The sequence below is a fragment of the Eptesicus fuscus genome, chromosome 22, assembly GCF_027574615.1.
Source record: "Eptesicus fuscus isolate TK198812 chromosome 22, DD_ASM_mEF_20220401, whole genome shotgun sequence".
NCBI classification, from domain to species: Eukaryota; Metazoa; Chordata; class Mammalia; order Chiroptera; family Vespertilionidae; genus Eptesicus; species Eptesicus fuscus.
Window position 1 is genome coordinate 41,018,579 of NC_072494.1, and position 15,338 is coordinate 41,033,916.

General features: G+C 45.6%; 1 protein-coding gene across 1 annotated transcript in view; it reads left to right on the forward strand.

The window, feature by feature from the left end:
- ADCY10 (adenylate cyclase 10) overlaps positions 1 to 15,338 on the forward strand; it is a 60,198-nt gene continuing 44,860 nt past the window's right edge. The window contains exons 1-7 of the mRNA XM_054712127.1: positions 1 to 212; positions 8,164 to 8,366; positions 8,975 to 9,079; positions 10,855 to 10,893; positions 11,022 to 11,162; positions 11,624 to 11,829; positions 14,842 to 14,938. Of these exons, the coding sequence (XP_054568102.1) occupies positions 25 to 212; positions 8,164 to 8,366; positions 8,975 to 9,079; positions 10,855 to 10,893; positions 11,022 to 11,162; positions 11,624 to 11,829; positions 14,842 to 14,938 (979 nt within the window). The 5' untranslated portion in view covers positions 1 to 24. The remainder of the gene's footprint in view (positions 213 to 8,163; positions 8,367 to 8,974; positions 9,080 to 10,854; positions 10,894 to 11,021; positions 11,163 to 11,623; positions 11,830 to 14,841; positions 14,939 to 15,338) is intronic.

Here is a 15,338-nt window from a genome sequence, read left to right on the forward strand (position 1 = left end):
TGCACATGAAACAATGAGCTTCTGATGAGGGTGTGGCCAGGAAAACGGCTTTTAGACAAAACTGTCGTTTTACTGGTCAGCTATCGACAGACATGGTACTTCCGCAGTCTTCAGAATAATGCCACCCGGGCCCCTTTCCTGGCTTCTACTCTCCTGAAAGATCTAGTCCCTAATCTAGGCTCTGGCCTTCCTCAGCCTTGGAGAAGGAGGAGGTATGTGGACCTGGGAGTCTCGCAGGAAGACTGGCTGAGGGTGACCCTCTGGGGAGATGACAGGTGTTGGGAAGGCCTTGGGCTAGGAGTCAAGGTTCCACTTCTGTCTGTGTCTGTCTGAAGTGAGGTGAGAAGCTTGAGGGCATCAGTGTTGCCTGTGCTGTTTATCCTGGATGTGCCATTGTTCTGACTTGTCTTTACCTCTCTCTTCTGCAACTTTTCACGTGATAGCCCCTCATCAGCCATCAAATGGCAAATGCCTACCCTGTGAAGGGGACGATAGGAAGATGCTATGGAGGAAACACAGGTGTAGAACCCGATCGGTACAAGAGAAGCTTACAGTGCAGAGGAAGACACAGATCAATAGATAATGAAGGATATTTAAATAGAAAATAAGGCACATGAATTTATAGCTAAGTGCCTAAGAGCTCAGAGGAAAAGCTGTGTTGGCTGGAGTGGTCTGGCGAGGTTTCCTGAGCAGTAAGATGTTCCTTAAAATCACCTCCTTTTTTGGACTCATAAAACTTTATTTTACATATTAATGTAAAATTGGATGAAACTGAAATCTGTTAGAAAATTTTAGAAGAGCTCTTTACAGAAACAATAATGGATATAATTGATCTTTAATTTCATGTTTACTTTTGGGTACTGCTGAGTTCTCTTTATGCAAAAAAACTGCACACACTCCCTCATCCCGGAAACTGTTGGCACAACTTTGGGGCCTCGCTCACCTGCTTGCTCTTTCACTCTTTCAGGATCCTCATTCTTAGGTGCATCCATGTTTTCTCAGATCCCACTCTGTTCACGCTCTGTCTTTAACTGTGAATGAGTTGGCCAGATGATTGATGAGGGTACCATCAACATGCATTGAGAGTGCTCTAAAATTAATATGTATTGTCTCTGGGAAAGATCCCTAAAGTGTCATAAAACATACAAATGGGATATAGCATGGTACAGTAGAAAGCACATAGACTTCCAAATCTGAAGACCCAGCTTTCCAACCGTGTGACCTAATGGTTCTGAGCTTCAGGGTCTGTGTCTATGGGATGGAGAGTTAGCCATTCAGCCAGCATAGGCCGCCTCAGTGCTGTTTTGAGGATTAAATGAGGCAAACTATGTAAAATGCTTCACACAAAAAGGTCTTAATAAATTACAATTACCATGTGGAAAGTGCCACATCACTGTTTTCTGATGTAGAATTTAAAGCAGAAGACTATCTTCTAAAATAGAAAACTTCTATTATCTTACGTGTGTTCCTAAGAAAAACTCTCAGTACTTACTTTAGAGGTCCTTGCCTCTTCAGCCCATAACAAATAATTTTGTTGTTCTAGTTTCCCATCTTCATTTGTCTTCATAATTTCCAAATGCATCTACTTTTCTTGCCTAGTAATCATAAACTCAGAAGAAGCTGTCCAGGTTCTCAGGTCACCCTTTAAACCCATGGAATCTTAGCAATCGTTTAATTCACCTTTCCGCTAATCACCTCGACAGCCTTACATTCAGGCAGATAGACAGCCTCCCACCAGGAAACCCAATACTTCCTAAACTTCCCAGTTCAAACATTCTAAGTTTGCCTCCCAGGGACTGGTAGCCATCGATCCTAGTCAATCCTAGAGAAAAATCGAACCCACTCTCCACACGGTGTTAAAACTAAAGCAAAACAGTCTATACTGTGCATGTGAGGAGGGTGTGGTATTGCGGAGACCGAAGTGGCTGCTAGTAGGGTTGCTAGATAAAATGCAATACTTGAGAGGGTATATTTATACTAAATTATTTATTTAAAATTCAAATTTAATTAGATGTCATATTTTTATTTGCTAACTCTGGGAGTCTTGCAAGTGGTAGGCAAAGAGAACAAGTTGAGGTAGTGAGCAGGGCAGGAGAGGAAGAATGGAACTCTGCCCTGCTCAGTTCTGCTCAGTCCTGTCTCTGCTGTGGCCCCTCAGCATCTCTGTGGGAACTTCTTCAGAGGATCATTTCCTACAGAAACTACTGTTTAAGGTCACGTGTTTGATAAGTTAGCTCCCCCCACCAAGGAAAAAAACACCAACTTTCCTTTCCCTCTTCAACCTTGAACCTTATTTTTGCTTAGCCAAATGCAATCCCTACTGGAGGGAGAAAGTAGGGGAGTTCTTTTGTTGAATGTGGGGGCCCACATTAGACTTTGCACCCCACATTAGACTTTGCACAGGGAACTTTGTCTCCTAACGTTCACATTTCAGTTCAAATATGTGAGGACAACTCCTGTTTTCACCTAAATGTCATCTTGTCCTGACAACATTCCCAAACTCTCCCATCATTCTTTATGTTTGATAGTCAATGAACTTCAAATAAAACGAGCAGAACTAACACAGTGCTTTGGATCAGATTTGAACACTGCTTATGTGCCTTAATATTGCTGCAAAAGGGCCAATAAACATATGAAACAGTGCTTAATTTCATCAGTACCACCAGGAAAACAAAACCACAGAGACCTATCAAGATGGCTAAAATGGAAAAAGACTGACATTAGCAAGTGCTAGCTGGGATATAGGGCTCTGAATTCATATCTTGGTTTAAACTGGTACAACCTCTTGAGAAAACTGGCAGGCTCTACTGCAGTTCAATATCCTTTGCCCAAGTGAAATGCATACATATGTTCACCAAAACACATGTATAAGAAAGTTCTCTTTTTCCTTAAAGCTTAATGTATTTAAAATAAAAAATGCTTTAACTTATGATTATTGTGTTATTTCCTCAATTATCTCTTTCAATAAAGCAATTCCTGACATTTCCCCCCCACCCCCAAACTGGAACACAGCCCAGTGCTTTTTGTTTTGTCAGCTTTTTCTTATATGTTACTGTGTGCTCGTCACTTTGTCCTCACCGATCTGTGAGGCAGGTGTCATCTTCACTTTACCGATGAGGAAACTGAGTCTCAGAGCAGTTCTTCACACAGTCAAATACAGTATATGTAGAGCTGGGGCTCAGTAGCCTCAAACCCTGTGTTTTTTTTTTTTTTCTCTTCGTTAAGCTGCTTCCCTTAGCTCTGGTTCTTCATTTCATTTGGGCACAGAGCCATTTGTCCATCAACTTCCTCCTCTTCTCAGCCATCCAGTGGAATGCACATTTGTGTAAGTGTTCACATTCATACACACAGTGCTGTGTTCTTCAGGTATATCATCATGAATTTCCTTACCGCCCATCCATGCTCTCTGCAGGATAGCCGGTTGGGAAATGTGGTGAATAGTGGTAAAAGCGAACCTGCTCGTTGCAGTTTTAAGGACGTGTAAACTGTCAAACCAATGTAATTTCTTAGTTTTTCATACAAAGCATTTCATTTTTTACTTACATGTTGAAGTGTCCAATTCTTTGGGGTTTTTTTGTCTTCGTTTTGTGGTGATATTACCAAAAATATTGAGTTTACTTCATTTCCTGACTAATACTAAACAATTAGATGATTCCCTGCCTGGTGTAGAAAAATAGATAATTTATTCAGCCTCCCAGTCAGCTGCCCATCACTCCTGAGCATCTCTTCTCTGCATCCGCTCTTCAGAGTGTCAAGATGGACTGCTGACTGAGCCAACTGACAAGAATATGTGCCATACCTCAGAGATTCGTCAGAAATAGATTCTAGGAACAGGACACGGACTTTTTGCCTTCCTCACCATTTTGACATTTGTTCTCTATTTCAGTACTTGTCACTATTCCAATATCACAAAAGTTTTTGCCTTAGCAACTCTGTCCTCTTAGGGTCTCTGTCCTCTTAGGGTCTCTGTCCTCTTAGGGTTTCTGGTTGGGCCTCCAATGAGTCTCGAGTCCCGGGCGCATGTTCCACGGCCCTGAAGAGACCAGATGTCCCCACAGGCGACTTAGCCACCAACCACTCTTAGAGCCTGATAACGCTTCAAGAATGTTCTTAACAGCATTAATCCTGATACCCTAAGACTAGAAACAATTCATGGGTCAGTAGTGGAATAGATACTTTGTTATAATGCAGTGGAGGAATATTCTACAGCACTGAAAATGAACAAGCATTGATGAATGCACAACAACATTGATGATGAGTATCACAAACTCTAGAGAAAAAAACAAAGGAATATATACAGTATAATCCTATTTACATAACATTTAAAAACATAAAGTAGTCTATAGTGTTAGAAATCAGGAGAGAAGTTACCTTTGGGAACAAGTGAGGTGGTGACAGGAGATAGCGTGAAGGAGCTTCTGTAGTGCTGGGAATGGTCTCATTTTTGATATGAGTAGGGATGACATGGTTCTGTTCACTTTAAAAAATTCAAGCTATACACTTGTGAATTGTGCATTTTCTGCACATGTTATGCTGCAACATAAAATATTTTTTAAAGATAGCATTGAATTTGCAGTAAATCTACTTTTTCACACCATATGCTTATGCATTTGATTTTAAATACAGCACTTTGCATTTATTCTTCTGAAATTTGATTATTTTAGTCAGTTAAGATATTTGGAGATCCTGACTGTGTCATTCAATACATTAGCTCTCCTTCCAGTTTTATCTTCGTTTTCATCCCAGGCATGACCAGGAAGAATAGTGGACAGTAGACAAACAAACCAATACCCTCCAGGTATGATTGTTAACCAGCCAACTACATTTCTATCACTCTTATAATTTTGTATCTTACCCACAAGGATATAAGAAATTTAGCTAAATGCCTTGTTAAAGTCAAGTTACATAGCATTCTCTATTTAAAAGTGTAATAACCCTTCAAAAAAGGAAGTTACGCTAATTTGCTCTTGGCTCTGAATCCATTTTGACCCCTTTTAACCAACCTCTTGTTGATCTAAGCACTCACCTATTGTTGGGTATGGTAACGAGGCTGCTCACAGAGATTCCAGCTCTTTCCCACTGCTCACATGGTAGGCTAGCACTTCCACACCTACTTGAAATTAGACATGTCTGCATAACTTGCTTTGGTCAATGTCACGTGAGTGGCAGTGAAATATGTCACTTCTGGAAGAATACTTTAGGAATGAGTCTGCCCCACTGACTCCCCTCACTGTCTTGGCAGCCAGGATGTCCCAGATTGGGTCCCAAAGTGAAGGCAACAATAGAGCAGAGCCTGAGCCAACCTGCAATGGACACGTATCATGAGCAAAAGATGAACAAGGAATAAGCCTTTGTTATTTCAGGTCACTGGGATTTTGTAATTACTTGTTAATGAAGCAAAACCTAACCTATACTGACTGGCTTGATACATTATGTTTACCAGTCTGTTTCCTGGAGTCTGCAGATAGCCTCATCTTTCAAAATTCAGAATATCTCCAGTTTTTCAGCCCATCTTTTTTTTAAAAAAATATATTTTATTGATTTTTTTACAGAGAGGAAGAGAGAGGGATAGAGAGTTAGAAACATCGATGAGAGAGAAACATCGATCAGCTGCCTCTTGCATACCCCCTACTGGGGATGTGCCCGCAACCAAGGTACATGCCCTTGACGGGAATCGAACCTGGGACCTTTGAGTCCGCAGACCAACGCTCTATCCACTGAGCCAAACGGGTTTCGGCCCATCTTTTGTTCTCCATTATTTTTTGAGATTATAGACATTATATCTGTCAGTGCTTTCAATATCTGTGGATATAGGTTATCTGGGGCTGGCTACTTAAACTTATTTTAAATGACTGGGGGCTTTATCACCACTTTCTTATCTTGGACTTCAATTCTTTCTCAGCAATATTTGTTATACTTTTCAATTCTCCATAGTGGAGAAGGCAGAAATAAAAGAATTGTGTAGTCCATCCTATTTAAGCTTTGTCCTTATTCTGCTTTTATTAATAACCTTGCTTTCAATAAACCTAAAAAAGCCCCTTTAGTTTCTCTTAACGTCAGCATTTTTCTTAGATCTCAGGTTTTTCTTGGCATTCTGTTTTCTCACACCTTTCCTTATCAAATGCACTATCAGAAATTGTTTTATTTACTCATTATCTATTGATTGTTCCTCGTACATGCTGTGGCTTAATGCTGCTCTTCAAAAACAAAAAACAGAACAAAAACCTTAGCTATATGCTTCTTTTTCTACCTTTTGTTAACTTCTTAACATTTAAGTTCACCATGGCTTTTCCTTTTATTTTTTATTGATTTCAGAGAGGAAGGGAGAGGGAAAGAGAGATAGAAACATCAATGATGAAACAGGATCATTGAATGGCTGCCTTTTGCCCGCCCCCTAATGGGGATCGAGCCCACAACCCCAGGCATGTGCCCTTGACTGAAATCAAACCCAGGACCCTTCAGTCCACAGGTCGATGCTCTATCCACTGAGTCAAACCAGCTAGGGCATGGTTTTTCCTTTTAAAGATGATCTAATACCTAGTCCTATATAATAAAAGCCTAATATGCTAAGTGTCTGGTCGTCCGTTCAAGCAATCAAAGCGTAATATGCTAATGATATGCTAAGGCTGCTCAACCGCTCGCTATGATGTGCAATGACCACCAGGGGGCAGACAGTTGACCGGTCGACCAATCAGGACTGAGCAAGATGGTCTGGACATGCCCTGGATCCCTCCCACAATCCCTCCCCAGCTGGCCAACCTCCCGCATCCCTCCCCGGCCCCGATTGTGTACCGGTGGGGTCCCTCGGCCTGGCCTGAGCCTTCTCACAATCTGGGACCCCTCGGGGGATGTCAAAGAACTGGTTTCAGCCCAATCCTGCAGGCCAGGCCGAGGGACCCTACTGGTACACGAATTCGTGCACCAGACCTCTAGTATTTAATACTCATTTTTAGAGGTTGCTATATATTTTAAAGTTTGTTAAATATACTAATGTTTTCCCTGATTTTAAAAGAATGCTTTTCTTACTCTAAGATAGATGTTAATTGTCTCACTTTTTCCTTGTAATACTTTTATGTACCCCAATATGACCTACCTCTGGTTGGAATTTCTAACCAGTTCCTCCCTGTTGCTCAATAATAGTTCCTCCTTTTAAAAAAATTCTCTTATTTTCTGTATCACCTATTCTAGGAACTTGGATTACTCTGAAAAAGTGGGGGGTACAATTCCTGTTTAAGGTGGTAGAGTGTGATCATTTAATTTGCCCCAGTAGCTAACGAAAGGCCTTAGGAAGTCCTCGTTTTCTCAGAACTAACAAACAAATTAAAATATCTATATTTCCTCCCACTTACAGTTTAAAGCCATACACATGCACACACGCATGCACACATGCACACACACACAAGCTTTAAATTTTCCCCTCTAAGGCTGTACCTTAATACACTTAATTTCTTGTTTATATATAATTCTCCATTTCCCTAGTCACCTTTATATAGCCACACACATAAACTCACGTCTACACTATTTCTTTTTATTTTCTAAAAAGGAGAGAGAAAAGATGGCAGACCAAAGGGAGAGGGAGCCCCGCCGTCATGGCTCAGTGGTTGAGTGTCGACCTACCAACCAGGAGGTCACAGTTTGATTCCTGGTCAGGGCACATGCCCGGGGTTGCAGGCTCTAGCCCCAGTGTGGGGCATGCAGGAGGCAGCCAATCAATGATTCTCTCTCTCATCATTGATATTTCTATCTCTCTCCCACTCCTTTCCTCTCTGAAATCAATAAAAATTAAAAAATAAAAAAGTAACATTTTAAAAAATAAAAGGGAGGGGGAAGGAAAGAGGAAACACGAGGACAGAGAAAAGGGGGCCTAGACTGAGTGAACAGTGCCCGGCCACTGCGTCCCAGGAACGGACAGAGCCCTTCAGCTCCCCTCCTGCACCCCAGCCTGTGTGCAGTGGTGCTCACCCAGTAACAGCTGTCCGAGGGCCAGGCCTGGTTCTCTTATAGAACGTTGGCCCTTTTGAAGGTGACTCGACAACTCAGGCCCTGTACCCGCAGCTGCTTAAGTAAGTAGTCCACAAGTTAGAACCAAGCAAAGGGAGAGACAGAAACAGGAAAGTGAATGAATGGCTCTAAGATTGCCTCCATTCTGAGCTTCTCTTTCAGAAGGTGTGTTTGGGGGCTGCTTGCTGTGACCCTAACCTGCACGCTTGTGTGGAGCATGAGCACACAGGGAGAGGAGCTGCAGGACCGGGCCATCGTCAGAATCGCCGCTCACCTACCGGACCTCATCGTCTATGGAGACTTCTGTCCCGAGCGGCCCTCTGTGGATTACTTTGACGGAGTCTTGATGTTTGTTGATATTTCAGGCAAGCACGACAGGGATGTCCAATGTGGGCAAGTGATAGGTTGGCATCAGAGTGTCCATTTATGGCAGAGCTCGATGGCAGGACTGGGGTGCCTTTTCCCAGCTTTTTATGAAAACACCTTCACCTACTAAAAGCATGCCAGGTCACGGGCAGCCTTCAAGGTGCCCAAGTCCCTGACCTGGAACTTCAGGCTCCAGTGTCCCTGCCCCGACTTCAGTGACTCAACCACCAGGCTTCACACACACCCCAGGCAAAAGTGACCTCCGCACATGGTCTCTCCAGATGGGGTTTCCATCGTAACCGTAAGCTGGCCACCACTTCCGAGGTGCTGGAATTTTGTGTGCTTTCCTTACCTTGGGATGGAAGCTCTAGACCCCGTTGAAGGAACTGCGGACATTCCTGTACAGTGGAGAAATTTGGAGGGAGGAGGTCCCTGGTGCTAATCACCAGATGGTGGAGGCTGCACAGCTGACACTGGCCAGCCACAAAGGCCTTGAAGAAGCCTTGCCAGTAGCTAAAGCAGGGCCCGCGGCTCCCCAGTGTGCCCCCTCTCCTGCTCTGGCTGCTTCCTCCGAGCAGCCAGGGAAACCGCCTGCCCTTTGCCGCAGGTTTCACGGCCATGACTGAGAAGTTCAGCACAGCCATGTACATGGACCGAGGGGCTGAGCAGCTGGTGGAGATCCTCAACCACTACATAAGCGCAATAGTGGAGAGTGAGTGTCCCCCGGGCCTGGCTAAGGCCATGTCAGTTGGTGGTTTTTCCATATTTGTTGGTTATGAGCTGATGTAGTCCCATTGCTTAGCATTCTCAATTTCCCCCAGGAAATGTGCATGAAACCAGTCTTTTTGAAATACAATACAGTACAAGTGAAGGAATGCAAACCAACCTCACTAACACCGAGTATTCGAGGGAAAGGATGTTTTGCATTCATTCAAGGACTGGCCGAGAGACTACTTTGAAAGGAACTGTAGTAGTGATACTCTTAGCTGTATTCAATAACACCAAAAAGCCAGCATCAGTATAACCCGAAAGTAGTCATTAAGAGAATGCCGTGTGAAGAGATGAGTGGTTTATAAGTAACTCATCAGTAATTTGTCTTCCAATGATGGCTTCTGAAACGTGTAGAAATGGCTGAAAAACCTGGTCTCCTTTTCAACCTCTGCCCACCACCTTGTTGGCATTATTAATATGAACTATCCATGAAGAAAAGGATTGCCCTGGCCAGTGTTGGCCCGCTCATGGGAGGGTCACGGGTTCTATTCCTGATCAAGGGCGTGAACCTGGGTTTTACATTCGATCCCCAGCCCCAGTTGGAGCACTTGCTGGGGCGACCAATCGACGTGTCTCTATCACATCTCTCTCTCTCTCTCTCTCTCTCTCTCTCTCTCTCTCTCTCTCTCTCTCTTTCTCTCTTTCTCTCTCTCTCTCCCCTCCCTTCCTCTCTCTCCACTCTCTCTAAAAATCTTTGGAAAAAATATTCTTGGGTGAGGATTAACAGGGGGAAAAAGAAAAAAGAAAAGGATTTCCTCTATGAAGGTGAGCTCTGGGTCTCATCTTCTGTCAGCCTCTAAGTCCCCTAGGAATGCCTTAGTATCACCCACTAGGCAAAATGTGATGCTCCTGAAAAGCAAAAACTATATCTATTGTTTTTTCTGCATCCCACTCAGCACAACAGTATTCAACAAGTTTGTGATGAAACATATATAGGAGGAAAAAATTTTCCTTTATGTCAAAAAGCCTAAACGAACAAAATGCAAGTTGGTAATAAACAAAGCCTGAGTTGACCATGGTGGTGGTTTCCCAATTTCCTGATTCTCAGTTCTTATGGGTCCTGCCACGCACCACTTACCGGGGTCACTCAAGCCTCAGCTCATAATACTTCCATTGAGCATAGGAGCCTTCATTATCACAGGAGTAGGGTAGGTGTCCCCGGACCTCATTGGAAATCCCACCTCCTCCTCTCCCGGTTTTTCCCATTCACAGAATCAGAGCATGTTCACAGTCTAGTTCAATGTCCTCATTCTGTGGGTGAGGAAACACACCAGACAGGTTTAAGTAACTTGTCTGAGATGACATCTTTTTATTTTTTTTTTAATCCTCACTTAAGGATATTTTTCCACTGAATTTTAGAGAGAGTGGAAGAGAGAGGGAAAGGCAGAGAGAAATATCGATGTGAGAGAAACACATTGATTGGTTGCCTCCTGCACGAGCCCTGACTAGGGCCTGCGGCCGGGGAGGAGCCCTGAAACTTAGGTACAGGCCCTTGACTGGAATCGAACCCAGGACCCTTTGGTCCGCAGGCCGACGCTCAGTCCACTGAGCCAAACCGGCTACGGCTGAGGTGACATCTTTAGCACAAGTCTGCTCTCTGAATTGCTGTACTCTTGACCTAATTTCTGCTCCATGGATGAAGAATGAATTCTTTTTATTAGCTTTAAACAATTCAAGTTTGATTTAACTTCTTTTCTTTCTTTTTTTTTTCCTCAGAGGTGTTGATTTTTGGAGGAGACATCTTAAAATTTGCAGGTATGGGAGGCGTCTCAGAGGCAGCGGCGGCCAGGAGACTGGGTTGAGGCATGCTTGTGTCCAGATTTCATACGGAGCAGCCTGGTCTCCGGGGCAGGCCATGAGCCCCTGTGGTCTGTCTCCTCAAGGTGATGCCCTGCTTGCCCTGTGGAAGGTGGAGCGAAAGCAACTGAAAAACATGATCACGGTGGTAGTTAAGTGTAGCCTGGAGATCCACGAGCTGTTTGGGACCCAGGAGTTAGAAGGCCTGGACATCCGCGTCAAGATAGGTAAGCTTTTGCCCTGGCTGGTTTGGCTCAGTGGATAGAGCGTCGGCCTGTGGACTGAAGGATCCCAGGTTCGATTCTGGTCAAGGGCATGTACCTTGATTGCGGGCACATCCCCAGTAGAAGGCGCACAGGAGGCAGCCAATCAGTGATCCTCTCTCATCATTGATGTTTCTATCTCTTTCTCCCTCTCCCTTCTCCTCTGAAATCAATAAAGATATATTAACCAAAACAAAAGATACGTAAGTTTTTGAGAAAGGAGAGATAGCTGGGGTCCTCTAAGGAGATAAATGTCACAGAAAGATGAGATCTGGTAGCTGGCTTTCTGGCTTTGGGAGAGGAGGTGTTTTGGAATGCTTGGGCCCAGAAGAGGCGGTCACACCACGATTCTGATTTTCCCAAGAACCCGTGCTGCTGGGGAATATCCCAGAACTTCCACAAACCTACAGTTTGCCTTCTCCCAGGACTGGCTGCAGGCCACATCACCATGCTGGTCTTCGGAGATGAGAAACGCAACTTCTTCCTGGTGATTGGCCAGACGGTGGATGACGTGCGCCAAGCACAGAACATGGCGCAGATGAACGACGTCATTCTGTCACCGAACTGCTGGCAGCTCTGCGACCGGAGCATGATTGAGATCGAGAGGATCCCAGACCAGAGAGCAGTGAAGGTTCGTGGGATGCTGCCGCTCGCAGAAAGCTGTAGTCTGGGCCAGGGGCCACCTGTCAGAAAAGCCACTGGGAAGGCGGGCCCATGAGGCTCCTGGACGGGAGACTCAGGTGGGGTCAGTGTGGGTCCACCTCAAGGCTTTGGTCTGAGACACCTCGGCTGAGTTCACGGGGAGATGACCAGGCCGTGCGGTAATGAAGGGCGTGGCATCTGGCGCAGAGGCCTCTGGGGCTGGTGCCCTTGCTGTAGGAAGAGGAAAAATCTCCTGGCCAGTCCCCGGGAGCAGGGGGTTGTCGTTTTGGGGGCTGCCAATGGCCCTCACCTGTACTACTCAACACCCTCCTCGCCCAGGGCAGGGACCACGGAGGTGAGGGCTGGAGGTGAGCAGGGCAGCAGTTGGGGTGTGTGTGTGGGGGGGGGGGCTGTTGGGTGGCTGCCTGGTGCAAACACTGTGACGTGACATGAAGGCTGATGTAAGCACGGCTGTCCTGGGCATATGGCCACTTAGAGAGGCTGTGCCTTCTGAGTGTGGAAAGGGGAGGAGAGCTGTGCTGACTGAGCCAGGAAAGGGGCTGCGTGGCAGAAAGGAAAAGGGAGGGTCCACGTAAATGCTGGCAAAGGTGAGATCCCCCATTGGGCCAGTGTGGCCCTCACACCCACCACTTGCTCTTCCAGCTGGCTGCTCACATGCCCTCGTCCCCATTTAGCCACTCCTTATATCTTTCAAGATGGTTTTAATTTTTCATTAATTTTAGCCTCACAGAAAATTAAAAAAATAATAGAGTTTCCTTATATCCAGCTTCCCCAAATGGTAACTTCTACACTAATAAAAGAGAAAGATGCAAATTGACCATACCTCCACGATGCCCACCAGCCAATCAGGAGTGAGTATGCAAATTAACCTGACAAAGATGGTGGTTTAATTTGCATATGCAGGCGCTGAGTGGCCTGGGTCCCAGAAACATCCTGGGACCCAGGCTGCTCCTAGCCTGTAGGCCTGTGTGTAGGCCCTGAGTGGCTGGGGTCCCAGAATGCCCCCGGCCACTCTGGGCCTACGGGCGCATGCGCCGGCACCAAGCAGCCTGGGTCCACACCCCCAGCCTGGCAGACAAAATGCGGGGCTGCCGGCCTTGGGAGCATGCCCCCGGCAGCCGGGGATACACCCCTAGCCCAGTGGACACAACACATGGGATCCTCTAGGTGTGAGCTGCAGAAGAAACACCTTTTCTTTTCTTTTAAAAAAAATATATTTTATTGATTTTTTACAGAGAAGAGGGGAGAGGACTAGACAGTCAGAAACATCGATGAGAGAGAAACATTGATCAGCTGCCTCCTGCACACTCCCCACTGGGGATGTGCCCCCAACCAAGGTACATGCTCTTAACAGGAATCAAACCTGGGACCCTTCAGTCTGCAGGCCGACGCTCTATCCACTGAGCCAAACCAGTTCAAGCATAAACACCTTTTCTGACCGCTCATTGGCTAAGCTCCCTGTACGCCGCCACTTGCAGTGTTCTTGATAACTTGGGTAATAAGAATCCAAGAAGGTGAGCTAGGGTTTTTCCACCTCACTCCTGGAGGGAAAAACAAAGGTCCGCTGCTGGAGGGCTAAGAAATGTCATATCTTGCCCTAGCCTGTGTAGCTCAATGGATAGAGCCTCAGCCTGCCAACCACAGGGTCTGGGTTCGATTCTGATCAAGGGCATGTACCTAGGTTACAGGCTCCTCCCTGGCTGGGCCCCAGTTCAGGGTTCATGCAGGAGGCAATCAATCAAAGTGTCCCTCTCACTTTGATGTTTCTCTCTGTCTCTCCCTCTCTCTTCCACACTCTCTAAAAATCAATGGAAACATATCCTCAGGTGAGGATAAAAAAAAGAAAGAAAGAAAGAAATGTCATAGCCTATGAAAGAGACATCTTAAAAATGCCTAAAGAAAGTTGTCATTTTTTCATGGTGAAGGGACTAGAGTCCATGTTGATGAAAACACCTTGGTGGCTGGCAGTAGCTGCAGCAGTGGGGTGATGGGGCTGGCACCTTCTCCTGATCAGCCTAGTTGCTTCCCGCAGAGGGAGGCCAGACTGCGGCTTAGGCCCGCTTCCTGTGGGGAGCGGGCCTAAGCTGTCAGTAGGACATCCCCTGAGGGATCCCAGTCTGTGAGAGGGGGCAGTCTGGGCTGAGGGACCCTGCCTCCCCAGTGCATGAATTTCATGCACCAGGCCCCTAGTCTTTCATAACCAGAGTTCAAGAGTCAAAACCAGAAAATTAACACGGGACAATACTGTTCACTAATGAAAGGCCTATTGGGGTTCCCGGTTTCCCCACCAATCAATGTCCTCAGTGGAGTGTTCCAGGTTCTGCCCATGACCTCACACTGCATCTCATCGCTCTCTTACTTAGCCCCCTGCAATCTGTAATAACAGTGCTTCATCGCTTCCTGCTCTTTTATGACCTCAACACCTAAGAGGACTGTGGATCCGTTATTTTGTTGAATGTCCCTCCATTTGGTTTTGCCTGACATTTTTTCACTAAGGCTGTCCATTTTGGGGCAAGAACAACACAGGAACGAGGCTGTACCATTCTCTGCATATCCTGCCACGGGGTCATGATCCCGACATGAATCTCATGACTGGTGATGTTCCTAATGCATTATGGGGCACCAGCCCCTTTACAGGTATAGGAAAGAAGTGGTGTATGGTTTAGCCAGGTTTTATATGAATTAAAATGTTATGAAAGGCAAAGAAAAAAAAAGAAGAAATAGAAAGTTCTAAGAGTGGAAAATTATGTGGGTTGGCCCCCTGGAATGGCCTTCGGTGTGTATACTTAGGATTGTAATCTTAAGCGATTGGAGACATTTTATGTAATCACATGCCAATTAAAGAACGCCATTGTTTGTGCCTCTGTTCACCACGTCCTGGAAGTTCCAAAGCTTACTCCCTGTCCGTGCTGCTGAGAGATGACTTTCAAAGGGCCAGCCAACACTCAGAATAACCAAACCTTTTGTCTCTTTAATTTAGGTTAATTTCTTAAAACTACCCCCTACTTTTAACTTCGAAGAATTTTTCACAAAGTGTATGACTTTCATGGATTATTATCCTTCCGGAGACCACAAAAGTAAGTACCCTCCATGGACAAGCACCTGTGCCTCCACCAGTGGTCAGCAGGGTGTTACACCAATGCCCAGGGCCCCATCCCGTGTGCCGTTGTCCTCAGTAAGCGCCCAGCCCTGAGCAGCACACAAAGGGGCCTCCTGCCTGTCCCCACAATGGCTCCTTTCACCCATCTTCCAAACATTGCGTCTCCCCCACAATGAAAGAAAAAACGAAGACATCCATGAATCCCATTTCCCTAGTCTTCACCACCAAACTTCTCGCCAGACTAACCTTGCATCCACACCTCTCTTCTCTCCAGCCTCTCATTCATTTATTCGCCCAATAAATTGCAAGTGCCTCAGGGGCATATGCTTATTCTTTGACCTTGAGCCTTTGACATCTAGCTTCTTATCCCTTTCTCC